We start from the raw sequence: 16,604 nt of genomic DNA on the forward strand, positions 1-16,604 counted from the left end.
CATACATCACAGGGCTACCATGTCACCACGGGGCAAAAGGCTCCATACATCACAGGGCTACCATGTCACCATGGGGCAAAAGGCTCCATACATCACAGGGCTACCTAGTCACCACGGGGCAAAAGGCTCCATACATCACAGGCCTACCATGTCACAACGGGGCAAAAGGCTCCATACATCACAGGGCTACCATGTCACCACGGGGCAAAAGGCTCCATACATCACATGGCTACCATGTCACCACGGGGCAAAATGCTCCATATATCACAGGGCTACCATGTCACCACGGGGCAAAAGGCTCCATATATCACAGGGCTACCATGTCACCACGGTGCAAAAGGCTCCATACATCACAGGGCTACCATGTCACCACAAGGCAAAAGGCTCCATACATCACAGGGCTACCATGTCACCACGGTGCAAAAGGCTCCATACATCACAGGGCTACCATGTCACCACAAGGCAAAAGGCTCCATACATCACAGGGCTACCATGTCACCACGGGGCAAAAGGCTCCATATATCACAGGGCAACCATGTCACCACGAGGAAAAAGGCTCCATACATCACAGGGCTACCATGTCACCACGGGGCAAAAGGCTCCATACATCACAGGGCTACCATGTCACCATGAGGCAAAAGGCTCCATACATCACAGGCCTACCATGTCACCACAGGGCAAAAGGCTCCATACATCACAGGGCTACCATGTCACCACGGGGCAAAAGCCTCCATACATCACAGGCCTACCATGTCACCACGAGGCAAAAGGCTCCATACATCACAGGCCTACCATGTCACCACGAGGCAAAAGGCTCCATACATCACAGGGCTACCATGTCACCACGGGGCAAAAGGCTCCATTTATCACAGGGCTAAAAAAAACAAATATGAAAAATGATTTTTTCAAAAATATGAAAATGAAAAAAAAGAAGACATGGGGGCGTGCGGGACGCACTCGCTAAGCGGACCGGCACATTGAACGCGGGTCGGCGACTCCCCGCTTGCCAGGAGCCCTCCGAAAACGTGGACGGATCCTGCCGAGTAAGAAATGATACTCGGGAGGTGTTTACCCAGCTGCCGAGTATACCAGGTGATGTAGGACAGTATACTCGGCAGCTGGGTAAACACCTCCCGAGTACCAATATTTCTTAATTCCACTCCTTTACTTTTTAGATAAAATCAAAGCATATTTGTCACATGAGCCGAATACATCAGGTGTAGACCTTACAGTGAAATGCTTACTTACAAGCCCTTAACCAACAATGCAGTATTAAGAAAGAATACCCCAAAAAATCACATATAAAATAATACGAAATAAAAGTAACAAATAATTAAAGAGCAGCAGTAAAAATAACAATAGCGAGGCTATATACAGGGGGTACCGGTACCGAGCCAATGTGCAGGGGCACCGGTTAGTCAAGGTAATTGAGGTAATATGTACATATAGGTAGAGTTATTAAAGTGACTATGCATAGATAATAAACAGAGAGTAGCAGCAGCGTAAAAGAGGTGGGGGGGGGGGGCAATGCAAATAGTCTGGGTGCTGGATTAGATGTTCAGGAGTCTAATGGCTTGGGGATAGAAGCTGTTTAGAAGCCTCTTGGACCTAGACTTGGTGCTTCGGTACCGCTTGCCGTGTGGTAGCAGAGAGAACAGTCTATGACTACAGTAGCTGGAGTCTTTGACAATTTTTAGGGCCTTCCTCTGACACCGCCTGGAATAGAGGTCCTGGATGGCAGAAAGCTTGGCCCCAGTGATGTAATGGGCCATATGCACTACCCTCTGTAGTGCCTTGAAGTCGGAGGCCGAGCAGTTGCCATACCAGGCAGTGATGCAACCAGTCAGGATGCTCTCGATGGTGCAGCTGTAGAACCTTTTGAGGATTTGAGGACCCATACCAAATCTTTTCAGTCTCCTTAGGGGGAATAGGTTTTGTCGTGCCCTCTTCACGACTGTCTTGGTGAGCTTGGACCATGTTGGTTTGTTGGTGATGTGTACACCAAGGAACTTGAACCTCTCAACCTGCTCCACTACAGCCCCGCTGATGAGAATGGGGGTGTGCTCGGTCCTCTTCTTTTTCCTGTAGTCCACAATCATCTCCTTCGTCTTGATCATGTTGAGGGAGAGGTTGTTATCCTGGCACCACACTGCCAGGTCTCTGACCCTCCTCCCTATAGGCTGTCTCGTCGTTGTCGGTGATCAGGCCTACCACTGTTGTGTCATCGGCAAAGTTAATGATGGTGTTGGAGTCGTACAGTTAATTTAGTGCTGTCTTAGTGCCTGCATCGGTTTGTGGTGGTAAATAGACAGCTACGAAGAATATAGATGAAAACTCTCTTGGTAGATAGTGTGGTCTACAGCTTATCATGAGATACTCTACCTCAGGCGAGCAAAACCTCGAGACTTCCTTAGATTTCGTGCACCAGCTGTTGTTTACAAATATACATAGACAGCCACCCCTTGTCTTACCAGAGGCAGCCGTTCTATCCTGCCGATACAGTGTATAACCCGCCAGCTGTATGTTATTCATGTCCTCGTTCAGCCACAACTTCGTGAAACATAAGATATTACAGTTTATAATGTCCCGTTGGTAGGATATTCGTGCCTGTAGTTTGTCCACTTTATTATCAAGCGATTGTAAATTGGCCAATGGTATCGACGGCAAAGGCAGATTATCCACTTGTCGCCGGCTCCTTACCAAGCACCCCAAACTCCTTCCGCGATATCTCCTTTTCTTTCTACTGCGAATAATGGGGATGAGGGCCCTGTCAGGTGTCTGGAACAAATCCCACTCATTAAAGAAAAATTATTAGTCCAGTTCAAGGTGAGTAATCGCTTTTCTGATGTCCAGAAGCTCTTTTCGGTCATAAGAGACGGTAGAAGCAACATTATGTACAAAATAAGTTACAAACAATGCGAAACAACGAACAAAATAGCACGGTTGGTTAAGAGTCCATTGTGTATTGTTAGATATTACTGCACTGTTGGAGCCAGGAACACAAGCATTTCGCTACACCCGCAATAACATCTGCTAAATATTTGTGTTAAAATTTTATTCGATTTTTGAAAGTGTTCCATAATTCTCAATCCGCGTTGCGTTGTGCCTAAGAACAGCCCTTAGCTGTGGTATTGTATATTGGCCATATACCACACCTCCTCAGGCCTTATTGCTTAAGTAGAACACATTAGTGTATTATAAGGCATTATAAAGGTCATTAAAATAATTATACATATGTTCTTCATAGAAACTGTTACCCTTTATATATTCTAACAACTCACATTTTAAGATTCATTATTTCATTTGTTCCATGTTAAGGACTGTAACCTAGGAACAAAACTATTTGTCTCCCTCTTCCTGTTGCATGCAGTTCCTCTCTCTCTTCCTCCATTCCTCTAACCCCTCCCTCCCTCCTTTTAACCCCACCCCTCTGGCAGAACCAGGAAGTCCCTCCCCTCCACAAACTCTCTTCTGAGGAAACGAAACTGATCTGAGTCTCTGTGTCGTCTGTCTGTGTGAGAGTGAACAACCGTCCAAATGGCTCAGCAAGGAGTTCTGCTCGACCAGGACCAGTTCTGTTGTTCTGTCTGTCTGGATCTACTGAAGGAGCCGGTCACTACTGCCTGTGGACACAGTTACTGTAGGCGCTGTATTGAGGACTGCTGGGATCAGGATGTTCTGAAAGGGGTCTATAGCTGTCCTCAGTGTAGAGAGACCTTCACTCCAAGGCCTAATCTGAGGAAAAATAACATGTTGGCTGAAGTGGTGGAGAAACTGAAGAAGACAGGACTCCAGGCTGCTCCCCCTCCTGCTCTGTGCTATGCTGGACCTGGAGATGTGGCGTGTGATTTCTGCACTGGGACCAGAAAGCAGAAAGCCCTCATGTCCTGTCTGGTGTGTCTGGCCTCTTACTGTGAGACTCACCTCCAACCTCACTATGAATTTCCTCCTTTGAAGAAGCACAAGCTGGTCAAAGCCACCGCACAACTACAGGAGAAGATCTGCTCTCATCATGACAAACTGCTGGAGGTTTACTGTCGTACCGATCAGCAGTGTATCTGTCTGCTGTGTGTGATGGATGAACATAAAGGCCATGAAACAGTGTCAGCTGCAGCAGAGAGGACTGAGAAACAGGTAAGACCAGAACTACTTGTTGGTGACTGTCTGATAAACAAAGAATTAAAGATACAGTAGGAACTAAGGCTGTTTGAATATGAGATCATTCAAATGATATCGATCCACGGCAGAACAAATATGAACACAAACCTTGATTATATAGATATGTTAACCCAGATTCTCCAAATGTATCACCATTTTCTAAAGTCAAACACCATTATCAAACACCATTATCATTCATTATCAAACACCATTATCATTCGTTATCAAACACCCAATCAACTCCCCTGTTTTGTGCACTGTTAAAACTATAATCATTCACATAACAATATAATAATATAATTTCACACAGACACTTCCTCAACATGTTAATCCCTATCTTCTATGGGCCCTATGTCCCATTAATATACTATTGATCTAGTGGACAAATAAAGCTTGATAGCTCATTGAAGAGTGATTCTCCACAGAGGCAGCTGGGGATGAGTCAGCAGAAAGTCCAGCAGAGATTCCAGGAGAGAGAGAAGGACCTGAAGGAGCTCCAACAGGCTGTGGAGTGTCTCAAGGTGAGTATTGTTGACCAGAGGAGACACACCATTTCACTTCTCTCCTCCAGTCAGAGAGAGAGAGATGCCCCTATCCAATCCCACTGGCTCCACTGTTGGGAACAGGCTGTCTGGACCCCTTTCAGAGAATAGACTGCTTAATGTAACCGGCGGGATATGAACCCGGGTCTACTGAGGAGAGAAACCAACATCTTGACTGTTTCACCAAGAGGTCATTCCCCATTAGGCTGACACTGATTTTGATGTTGCAAGAGGGGTTACCTCATCACATAACCTTGAGTAACCATGAAAGACTCAAGTCCCCTATACATTAAAATGGAGCTCTCTCTCCATTTAATTCAAAGGGCTTTATTGGCATGGGAAACATATATGTTTACATTGTGAAAGCAAGTGAAATAGATAATAAACAATCAGAAATGAAAAGTAAACATTACACTCACAAAAGTTTCAAAGTAATAGAGACATTTCACATTATAACTCAAGTGCAAACAGAGTGAGCCATTCGCCAGAGTGAGATCTGGAGGTGAAATGGAAATGAATGAGGGAGAGTTAAGTGAGGTAGAAGGTGTGGTGAAGAGCTCAGAACCAGAGCCTGGCATCAATGGACATGATAAAGAAGAATCTGGTGCAGTAGGAGTTACATTGTAGGAGAAAGTGGATCCATTCCTTTTGGCAGATCCATTTGTGATTTCAGGGTGGGTGGGAAAGGAGTTGGGTGCAGTTGAATCAGTGAAGGTAACCTGTAGTGGACTTGTGATATTTGTTTGTGTTTCTTCTGACCAGAGGGAGTGGGCGCTCCGTGTCACGCAACTTGGGTCAAGATCTGTTTCGTGCTTTGCTCTTAGGAACAGGGCACCATTGAAAGGAGTGATTTCTGGGGTAGCGTTAAGTGTAGAAGTGGAGCAATTCAGGTTGAAGACTGCTGGTGTTTGTGATTCCCGCCATTTGGTGCAACACAGACCCGGTGGTGAGCGTGGTGAAACAGAGGAGTCACTGTCAGTCCATTTGAGTTTTGAGTCTTTACCCAACAAAGTCATGGTAGGATATATCAGTTATCCTGTTAGAGCTTTTGTGGCGAATCCACTGCTTTGTTTGATTACTGGTGTACAGTTTATGGAACAGAGGTAAAGACTTGGCTTCAGAAGCTGGACAGAATCCAGTATATAGCTTTAAGGATATGTATTGGTGCATTTAAATCAACATCTGTATGTGCCTTACTGGTGGAGGCAGGAGAGATGCCTTTGGATATAAGCCGTAAAAAATGGTCATTATCTTATTGGGTTGAAAGGCTGTGAGGTTGAGCATCCCACTGCTACTGTTCTAGATGACTGTTGGGAATATACTAGTAGACAAGGCAGTGGTTTTGGTTGGACAGTTGGAAAGCTTGCTGATGAGAGTGGTTTGAGGGAGTTGGAGGTTGGCCCTTCTGCGGTGATAGGAGATGTTCCTCCATGGTTACTCACAGACCCTGTTGTTGATCTAACCTTGTTAGAGAAAAGGAAAGATTGGTCAGAAGTCAGTGATATTGAGAAACTGGTTGACAATAATAGTTGCCCTCCAGTGGGTGGAGGACGTACAACCTGTTAGAATTATAGTATACTCAGATTCTCTGTCTGTATTGAATAGTTTATCATCTGGTAAATCTAATAGGAGTGACCTGCTATTGGAGGTATTAATGTTATTATGGAGAATTGAGAGAATGGGTGTAGTAGTGAGGTTTTTATGCTTTTTTACCGCTTTTCACAGACGGATCCAAGGACCCAGATAGTGGGCTCACAGGAGCAGGCGTTTACGTTCCTGAATTTGATGTGCAGATATGTAGAAGACTAACAGATGAACTGTCAGTATACTCAGTTGAACTGAAAGTATTAATGTTATTATGGAGAATTGAGAGAATGGGTTTAGTAGTGAGATTCTGCTGGGTCCCAGTACATTCGGGTGTGGAAGGGAATGAAATTGTAGACCAGTTAGCTAAAAGAGCTTTGAAACTAGATATAATTGATATTAATGTTCCACTGGGTAGAGGTGAGGCCAAATGTAAGATCAGAGCCATTTTGATAGATGTGTGGCAGAAGAGATGGTACTCTGAGCACAAGGGCCGGCATTTATATGAATAGTTGACAGTTTTACAGAAAGGTCGATGGACCAAGATTCAAAAGTCAGATTAGGAAGGAAGATGTGGTGTTTACTCGATTGCGCTTAGGACATTGTACATTGAACTCGTCATTACATCTGGTTGGCAAGCATGGGAATGGTTTGTGTCTGGAAGGTACGGTCGATGAAACGGTGGAGCATGTGTTGTTATATTGTTGTAAGTATGTTGAAGAGTGGGTAAGATTGAAGTTTAGGGTCATTGAGGTTGGACGGGGTTGGGGGGGTTTGGAAGGGATTTTGGGGATGGGGAGGGTCTATTAGAAGTTAGTAGGGCTCTTCTTTATTTTCTCAGAAGTACTGAGTTAGGTAGGAGGATTTAGAAATGTTGGAAACCGTGATTGACCACACACTCCAGCACAGTAGGTGGCGGCATGCACCTTTAACGTTGGTTTGTGGACCGCCATTATATCATAGAAGAAGAAGTTGTTGTGTGAGAATTTTGTGGTTCGTGAGGAGGGCTACTATTCTTTTTTCTTTTGGTTCTTGCGTATTTTCTGAATGTATTTTCTCATGGTGGAGGGTTTGTTTATTGGTTTCCACTGTTTATCATTTAGAGTTGAGGGGGGAGTAGGGGTAGTTTGTTAGGGCGGCGTGATGGCCTCAACCGAGTGGAGAAGAAACGCTGTCGCTTCGGGTCCGTTCCGGAGAAAGGTGTGGAGGAAGTTTTGCTCATGGTCGGCGAACAGGTTGGAGCAGAACATCTGGACTCTGCATCCAGAATGAACAAGGCGGTGGTCGTGTTAATGAAAAAGGTTTGTCTTGTTGTGAGTGGGATTTTTGTGAGGGGTGTGTTGGTGCAGATGTCGCCTCTTTCGATAAGAGTTGTGGTGGCTAATCTGCCTCCGTTTATTACTTACGAACAGACCGCAAGTAGTTGGTTAGTTTTGGTAAATTTGCAAGTGGTTTCCGTGTGCTCTCGGCTGGGTGCCAAGCGGAATCTGCTAAACATGTCTCTTTTCAGTAGACAAGTGTTTGTTTCTTAACAAACTTCAAGGTTACACAGGGGAGGGTGGAACACAGGGTTTGCTAGCACAGATAGTTTTGGGTGTTTCTAGTGTGGGGATCATCAGTTATAGGCTACAAGCAGCAATATGATTGATAGGTAGGACAGGTATTGAACCCAAATAATCCCTACTCAGATGCGCTAACCTCAACCCTAGTAAACATTACATTATAAAAACCTTCTATATAAAATGATCTCATATTGGGAGTAAATAGCCTCTGAATAGAAAAGAAAAAACACTGCATCTTCCAGCCCACCAATAAATGACATAATGCAACCTTGGCGGTTAGCATATTTACCTCAACATGCCCCTCGCTTGCCTGAGAAGGCAGAGTGCTCGATGCTGGTTGATGAATTTGACAATTAATGTACTAGGAAAATACGTTTTTGTCGACCAGAGGTGACTGAATTAATGTTCAGGCTTATTGATAATCATTATAGTAATGAAGTATAATTTCAAAACATGACCATAAAAACAGGTAATAATAAACATGACTCATCATTATATTACTTCACAGTAATGTGTTTTCAGTCCTTCCTCTTGCGTTAGCAGTGTGGAAAGGGACAGTAAAAAGCTCAGGCAGGAGGAGTTTTCCTGTGAGGTGGAGTGGTGGTGTATCCAGGGAGAGAACTCCTGAGTGGCGCAGTGCTAACTGTGCCACTAGATCCTGGTTCGAATCCAGGCTCTGTCGCAGCCGGCCGTGACCGGGAGACTCATGGGCGGCGCACAATTGGCCCAGCGTCGTCCAGGGTAGGGGAGGGAATGGCCGGCAATTATTAAGCAACTGCAGTAGTACTGAATAAAGTGTTTTTCCTTACTAATCCGTACTAAAATAGTGATTACTCAGAATTGCAAATAAATGGCAGGGGTACCAGGAGGGAGGAGAATACATTTTTTACATTTTAGTCATTTAGCAGATGCTCTTATCCAGAGCGACTTACAGTTAGTGAGTGCATACATTTTCATACTGTCCCCCCCATGGGAAACGAACCCACAACCCTGGCGTTGCAAGCGCCATGCTCTACCAACTGAGCTACACGGTAGTAGTGCATGGCCAAGTGGTGGTGCGCAGGCCGTGGAGAAAGCGGTGGTGGGGAGGGTTGCAGCTGGGCTACATGAGCTGAGGCAGGTTTCTGTAGTAACGGAGACTCCGGTAGGCGAAGGCTTGGTGGGTTCATCCCAGGAAATATTGCCTGTCATTGGGGAAGAGGCTCTGATCAGGGGGGAAGTGCAGGGGGGCAGAGACTGGGGAGGAGGAGGACGGTACCGTGCCAATGGAGGAGGAGGAAGAGGAAGAGGGGGGAGGTGAGTCTGCGGGAGCGGAGGACAAGGCGTCTCGTTTTCAGACGGCTCATTGGATCCAGAGCTGACAGCCAGTCAGGCTGAGGGCCCAGTATATACGGTGAGAGAACTTTCTAGGTTCCTGATGGAGACTAAAGGGGAAAAAGAAGGTTCTGCTGGAGTCTTATTTGATTGATCCTGGAAGGTTTGTAAGGTCAGTACAACACGTGATGAAGAATGAGGGGGTTTAGTGTCCTCTCACCCAGGAAGCGGTATAGGCTGAGAAAATGGGTCATGGGTTCTTAAGGGCATGTCTTCAGAATCTGCTTAAATTGATGTTTTTTTCTGGCATGGCGGCTTTATGGGCTTCTCTACTGGTTTCTGATTGTGGTGATTTCCTCCCACCTCTTATGGAGATTTCACGGTTAGACTTCCTTAACATGAACGCCGGCAAAGAATGGGGGAATATGTCAAACAAAAACATTTAAATGCCATGGCAGAAATCTTAGTGCAGGGGTAGCAAAAGAGGTGTGTAAGGGTAGGTTGTTAGTGTTTAGAGCCCAAATAATGACCTTGTCTTTGCTTTCATAAATGTGTCTGCACCTGGTCCTCTGTAGCTCAGCTGGTAGAGCACGGCGCTTGTAACGCCAGGGTAGTGGGTTCGATCCCCGGGACCACCCATACACAAACAAACAAAAATTTATATATATATATATATATATGCACGCATGACTGTAAGTCGCTTTGGATAAAAGCGTCTGCAAAATGGCACATTATATTATATTATAGTACAGGGCTCAGTTCTCTGTTTCACCAGAGGGGTTGGAAAAACAGAGTGGGGAAACCAAGAAAATCCCCAGTTTTACGTTTGTCTGATGGGTGGGTAACTTCTGTTGTGGGGAGATGAGGGAGCCTGATGGGTGGGTAACTGCTGTTGTGGGGAGATGAGGGAGCCTGATGGGTGGGTAACTTCTGTTGTGGGGAGATGAGGGAGCCTGATGGGCGGGTAACTTCTGTTGTGGGGGAGATGAGGGAGCCTGATGGGTGGGTAACTTCTGTTGTGGGGGAGATGAGGGAGCCTGATGGGTGGGTAACTTCTGTTGTGGGGAGATGAGGGAGCCTGATGGGTGGGTAACTTCTGTTGTGGGGAGATGAGGGAGCCTGATGGGTGGGTAACTTCTGTTGTGGGGAGAGGAGGGAGCCTGATGGGTGGGTAACTTCTGTTGTGGGGAGATGAGGCTGTGGCTGTGGAGTTGTACTCTGATTTATAGAGGGCAGAACTCTGTGGTCCTCTGTAGAGCATGGCCCTTGTAATGCCAGGGTAGCGTCTGCTAAATGGTATATTATTATTATTATTATTATCCTGGGTGTTCTCAGGTTCTGCTCACAGACCTTTCCAAACTCTCTCTGTCACAGAGAAATCAAATTGACATTTCCCTGGCCTTTCACAAACTCTCAGCTGCCGTCTCTCAGACGGTCTGCCTCTGATTTTTTTTTAAAAGGTCTAGGAAATTATTGGACAGGACGTGTGTTGCTACTGTACCCTACGGAGGTGGGCTGGAGGGAACCAGCATGTGCTCTGTTGAGGAGGGCTGGTGGTTTGGGTCTGGATCAGCAGCTCTTCATTAACATTTAACATTTAAGTCATTTAGCAGACGCTCTTATCCAGAGCGACTTACAAATTGGTGCATTCAACTTAGGATAGCCAGTGGAACAACTACATCTCGATCACAATAAGTACATTTCTTTAAACAAGTCAGTGCTAGCAGGTGAAATAAGTCAGGTGTTAGTTTAGACAAAAGACAGTGGTAGTAAAGGGGGGGTAGAAGGATAACTATTATACTATTCCAGGTATTCCTTAAAGAGGTGGGGTTTCAAGTGTCTCCGGAAGGTGGTCAGTGACTCCGCTGTCCTGGCATCATGGGTGAGCTTGTTCCACCATTGGGGTGCCAGAGCAGCGAATAGCTTTGACTGGGCTGAGCGGGAACTGTGCTTCCGTAGAGGTAGGGGGGCTAGCAGGCCAGAGGTGGATGAACGTAGTGCCCTTGTTTGGGTGTAGGGTCTGATCAGAGCCTGAAGGTAAGGAGGTGCCGTTCCTGGCCATAGTGCAAAATAGTTACAATTGAGGTCCACTCATTCAGCCATCCTGCAGGGACCTTTAATGGCAGCAGGCGGGACAAACGTCTCTTAGGGGGGATGGGGGAGGTCCAGGAGGCTCTGCCTGACCCAGTGAGGAGGGGGCTGGAGCAGCCTGAGGAGGGGCCATCACCGTTTCCACCACTGCAAGTGAGAGCAGAGACTGGGGACTGGCAGGAGAGTCCGGAGGACTTACTGACTTTTAACACTCTGAGCTTAGTGGGAGTGAAGGGGCATCAGTGGCAGGGGGTTGTGGGGGCTGAGAGCATGGCAGGGTATAGGTGGAGGGTGCTCTATAAGCTCCCAGTGCTGGAAAGGTCAGGGGTCGTCCAGTGGAGAGTATTACATGGAGCCCTGGACACCAATAGCTGGTTGGCTCGGGTTGACCTGGGAGTTGGGGAGGGGTGTCCGTTTTCTGCAATGACAGACTGTTCATCATGTTTTTTCTGTGTTGCCAGGGTAATGCCATTACTGTTGACGCCTTAGGGTTGAGTTTGAGTTGTACAAAATGATCAACAGTGTGGAGATGTTTCAGGAGGTATGGGGGCTCAGGGGGGCTGTCTGTACGGCTGGAGAGGAGGGGTTGGATGGACGGTTGGAATGTGGTGCTGGTTGGTGTATTGTACTGTGGTGTTGGGTACTGGATAATGTGATTGTGTGGAGGTTGTGGTGGCACGCAATGTGCTTTTAGGGGTGGGGGTGTTAGTGTAATGAGGATGGCTCATTAAAGTAAGACAAGTCTCTCTCTCTCTCTCTTAACAGCGCTCTGCACAGGCAGCAGTGGAGGACAGTGATAAGATCTTTACCGAGCTGATCCGCTCCATTGAGAGAAGGCGCTCTGAGGTGAAGGAGCTGATCAGAGCCCAAGAGAAGGCTCAAGTGAGTCAAGCTGAAGGACTCCTGGAGCAACTGGAGCAGGAGATAGCTGAGCTGAGGAAGAGAAGCACTGAGCTGGAGCAGCTCTCACACACAGAGGATCACATCCATTTCCTCCAGGTAACTCAACTGCCTTGATACATGTGATATGAAAATTAAAACTCAATGTGAAACTCTCAATCATTTGGTTCTGTTCTCTCTCTGTCTCCAGAGTTATCAGTCTCTCTCCGGTACCAGTGTATATTCAGACTTACCCAGCATCGTTGTCCGTCCTCTTCAGTACTTTGGAGATGTGAGTAAGACTGTGTCTGAACTGAGAGAGAAACTAGAAGACGTCCTTAAAGGAGAATGGACCAAGATCTCCACTACAGGTGTGTTGAAAATAATAAGAACATCAACTTCAGACCATTGAAAGTTCCCTACTAGTCATATACATGTGGAATATGGTATGATGATAACATTCCCTCTCTCTGTGAATGTGTTTGTGTGTCTGTAGTGAATAGAGTGGCTGTTGTACTGCCTCCAGAGCCCAAGACCAGAGAACAGTTCTTACAATGTGAGTCTCTTTATTCTGAAGTAACTAACAGTCTATTTTTACTGACACTCCTAACAATCCCTCTAGAAATATATAGCAATAGTAGATCTAATCAAAGACTGGGTATCTATCTGACTCCTCATATTTCTCTGATTTGATCTCTGCTGTGCTCTAATCAAAGACAGGGTAGATACAGTATCTGACTTCACTTATTGTTCTAACTCCCCTCATTGGTCTCTGCTCTGCTCTTCTCCCAGATTCCTGTCAGCTCACACTGGACCCAAACACAGCAGGCACACGCCTCTCTCTGTCTGAAGGGAACAGAAAGGTGACCTATACAGGCCAAGTCCAACCATATCCTGATCATCCAGACAGATTCACAAACTACTTGATGGTTCTGTGTAGAGAGGGTCTGTCTGGACGCTGTTACTGGGAGGTGGAGTGGAGTGGGGACTGGGTTGATACAGCAGTCTCATATAAAGACATCAGCAGAACAGGGACAGATGGTAGATTTGGATACAATAACAAGTCCTGGAGTTTACAGTGTTATAGTGATGGTTATTGTTTCAGACACAATAATGTTGAGACTAAAGTATCAGGCCCTCAGTCCTCCAGAGTAGGAATGTACCTGGATCACAAGGCAGGTACTCTGTCCTTCTACAGTGTCTCTGATACAATGACCCTCCTCCACAGAGTCCAGACCACATTCACTCAGCCCCTCTATCCTGGGTTTTATCTCTCTGGTACTGCTGAGCTGGTTAAACTGTAGTAGGGTCCACATAGATACTAGTCATGCTGGTGTAGTCTATAGCTGAGCTGGTTAAACTGTAGTAGGGTCCACATAGATACTAGTCATGCTGGTGTAGTCTATAGCTGAGCTGGTTAAACTGTAGTAGGGTCCACATAGATACTAGTCATGCTGGTGTAGTCTATAGCTGAGCTGGTTAAACTGTAGTAGGGTCCACATAGATACTAGTCATGCTGGTGTAGTCTATAGCTGAGCTGGTAGGGTCCACATAGATACTAGTCATGCTGATGTAGTCTATAGCTGAGCTGGTTAAACTGTAGTAGGGTCCACATAGATACTAGTCATGCTGGTGTAGTCTATAGCTGAGCTGGTTAAACTGTAGTAGGGTCCACATAGATACTAGTCATGCTGGTGTAGTCTATATCTGAGCTGGTTAAACTGTAGTAGGGTCCACATAGATACTAGTCATGCTGGTTTAGTCTATAGCTGAGCTGGTTAAACTGTAGTAGGGTCCACATAGATACTAGTCATGCTGGTGTAGTCTATAGCTGAGCTGGTTAAACTGTAGTAGGGTCCACATAGATACTAGTCATGCTGGTGTAGTCTATAGCTGAGCTGGTTAAACTGTAGTAGGGTCCACATAGATACTAGTCATGCTGGTGTAGTCTATAGCTGAGCTGGTTAAACTGTAGTAGGGTCCACATAGATACTAGTCATGCTGGTGTATTCTATAGCTGAGCTGGTTAAACTGTAGTAGGGTCCACATAGATACTAGTCATGCTGGTGTAGTCTATAGCTGAGCTGGTTAAACTGTAGTAGGGTCCACATAGATACTAGTCATGCTGGTGTAGTCTATAGCTGAGCTGGTTAAACTGTAGTAGGGTCCACATAGATACTAGTCATGCTGGTGTAGTCTATAGCTGAGCTGGATAAACTGTAGTAGGGTCCACATAGATACTAGTCATGCTGGTGTAGTCTATAGCTGAGCTGGTTAAACTGTAGTAGGGTCCACATAGATACTAGTCATGCTGGTGTAGTCTATAGCTGAGCTGGTTAAACTGTAGTAGGGTCCACATAGATACTAGTCATGCTGGTGTATTCTATAGCTGAGCTGGTTAAACTGTAGTAGGGTCCACATAGATACTAGTCATGCTGGTGTAGTCTATAGCTGAGCTGGTTAAACTGTAGTAGGGTCCACATAGATACTAGTCATGCTGGTGTAGTCTATAGCTGAGCTGGTTAAACTGTAGTAGGGTCCACATAGATACTAGTCATGCTGGTGTAGTCTATAGCTGAGCTGGATAAACTGTAGTAGGGTCCACATAGATACTAGTCATGCTGGTGTAGTCTATAGCTGAGCTGGTTAAACTGTAGTAGGGTCCACAAAGATACTAGTCATGCTGGTGTAGTCTATAGCTGAGCTGGTTAAACTGTAGTAGGGTCCACATAGATACTAGTCATGCTGGTGTAGTCTATAGCTGAGCTGGTTAAACTGTAGTAGGGTCCACATAGATACTAGTCATGCTGGTGTAGTCTATAGCTGAGCTGGTTAAACTGTAGTAGCGTCCACATAGATACTAGTTATGCTGGTGGTGATGGTCCGCAGATAAAAATGCTGAATTTTTCTGTACAATTATTTTTGTCTGACTGATTTAATCTTCTAATTAAAACGTAATAACGTATTTTTATCAAATGCAATGTTTTAATTGGCTACATTTACATTAATCATGATGTTTGCTGTTAATGTATGTTGGTTGTCATTCAGAACCATTGAAATGTTTTCTCAATTGGTTCTCTGTCTCAATGTCATTTTCCTCAGTATCATGGAACAGGTAGTGTTACTTACTTGCTAATTGAACTATATGGGCCGGTTTCCCGGACACAGATGAAGCCTCGTCCTAGACTAAAAAGCATGTTCAATGGAGATGTCCGGGAAACCGGCCCTAAGTTTGGCATCTTTTATTCTCCCATACTGCTCAGTCAAGCAATATTAAACCTGTCCAGCAGATGGTGCTATTAACCAAACAATAAAAACAGCAGATATCTTGACTTGCCACTCAGTATATCAGTAATGTTCAGAATTGTACTTTAATATCATTGGAGATTGATGGTCTTTTTAATCCACTACCCAGAGTCAGGAACAGATGAAGTTAGGTCTGCTACTGTTCAGTTATTAAATATGATTCATGGTGATGGGAAATAAAAAATCCATCTAGTAGTAGTTTTCCTTTGCTATTTATTCCAAGGTGTGTCTTTAACTTGTAAATGGATTGTGTTGAAGCTGGCATGTGGTGTGGATGATAGAATAGAGTGAATAGAGGAGAGAAGAGAGGAGGAGAGGAGAACATCATATAGAAGACAGATAAGATAGAGAGACAATTCATACCCAGGGGAGTTACTGACTCTGGCCCAAATGACACCCTGTTCCCTACGTAGTGCACTAGGCTACTTCTGATCAGATCTAAAGTATTGCACTACATAGGGAATAGGGTGGAGATTTGCTCACTGTCATTAGAATGAAGATTTCCATACAGGAGTTACTGTCTCTGTCCCAAATCTCTCCCTGTTCCCTACGTAGTGCACTAGGCTTCTTCTGACCAGATCTAAAGTAGTCTTCTAGATTTTACATGTTTTCTCCCTGTCGTTAGAAAATGACAATATGGTAATGACTTTAGTGGTTTCCTCCCCTTTGTTTTTATTGGTTGTGTGTTATGTGTGTTGTTGTGTTAGGTTTTCCCCTGTGTTCCTAATGGAAAATCCATTAACAATGAATCACAAACAAATTATATTCCAGTTGTGTTTAGACAACTTCATGGCTGACATCCCCCAGTTCTGTTAAGACCCATTGAACTGGGTCACATTCCTAAATGGTCACTTGTATTGATAGTCCATACTGGGCCTAACTGGGGTTAACCATACTGGAGGGTTTCTTTCTGCACACATATTCCCTCATCTCCAGAACTTTACCTGATGTCCTCTCTCTCTCTCTCTCTCTCTCTCTCTGTCTCTCTCTCTTTCTTTCTCTCTCTCTCTCTCTCTCTCTCTCTCTCTCTCTCTCTCTCTCTCTCTCTCTCTCTGTCTCTGTCTCTGTCTCTGTCTCTGTCTCTGTCTCTGTCTCTGTCTCTGTCTCTGTCTCTGTCTCTCTGCTCTCTCTCTCTCTCTCTCTCTCTCTCTCTCTCTCTCTCTCTCTC

General features: G+C 45.3%; 1 protein-coding gene across 1 annotated transcript; it reads left to right on the forward strand.

Annotated features, from left to right (window-relative positions):
- The first annotated feature begins 3,537 nt into the window (after positions 1–3,537).
- Positions 3,538–13,434, forward strand: LOC121540645 (tripartite motif-containing protein 16-like). Its single transcript, XM_045217643.1, has 7 exons — positions 3,538–3,644; positions 3,711–4,134; positions 4,584–4,679; positions 12,017–12,250; positions 12,342–12,501; positions 12,627–12,686; positions 12,923–13,434. The coding sequence occupies exons 1-7, from the start codon at positions 3,538–3,540 to the stop codon at positions 13,432–13,434; spliced, it is 1,593 nt and encodes a 530-aa protein (XP_045073578.1).
- Positions 13,435–16,604: the final 3,170 nt, after the last annotated feature.

The sequence above is a fragment of the Coregonus clupeaformis genome, unplaced genomic scaffold (assembly GCF_020615455.1).
Source record: "Coregonus clupeaformis isolate EN_2021a unplaced genomic scaffold, ASM2061545v1 scaf1161, whole genome shotgun sequence".
In the NCBI taxonomy this organism is placed as follows: domain Eukaryota; kingdom Metazoa; phylum Chordata; class Actinopteri; order Salmoniformes; family Salmonidae; genus Coregonus; species Coregonus clupeaformis.

Bases quoted from the DNA above. Each gene is read 5' to 3' on its own strand.
- LOC121540645 (XM_045217643.1), top strand. From the start codon at position 3,538: ATGGCTCAGCAAGGAGTTCTGCTCGACCAGGACCAGTTCTGTTGTTCT. The intron at 3,645-3,710 runs GCGCTGTATTGA...TCCTCAGTGTAG, and splicing joins TGTGGACACAGTTACTGTAG to AGAGACCTTCACTCCAAGGC. The intron at 12,502-12,626 runs GTGTGTTGAAAA...GTGTGTCTGTAG, and splicing joins GACCAAGATCTCCACTACAG to TGAATAGAGTGGCTGTTGTA.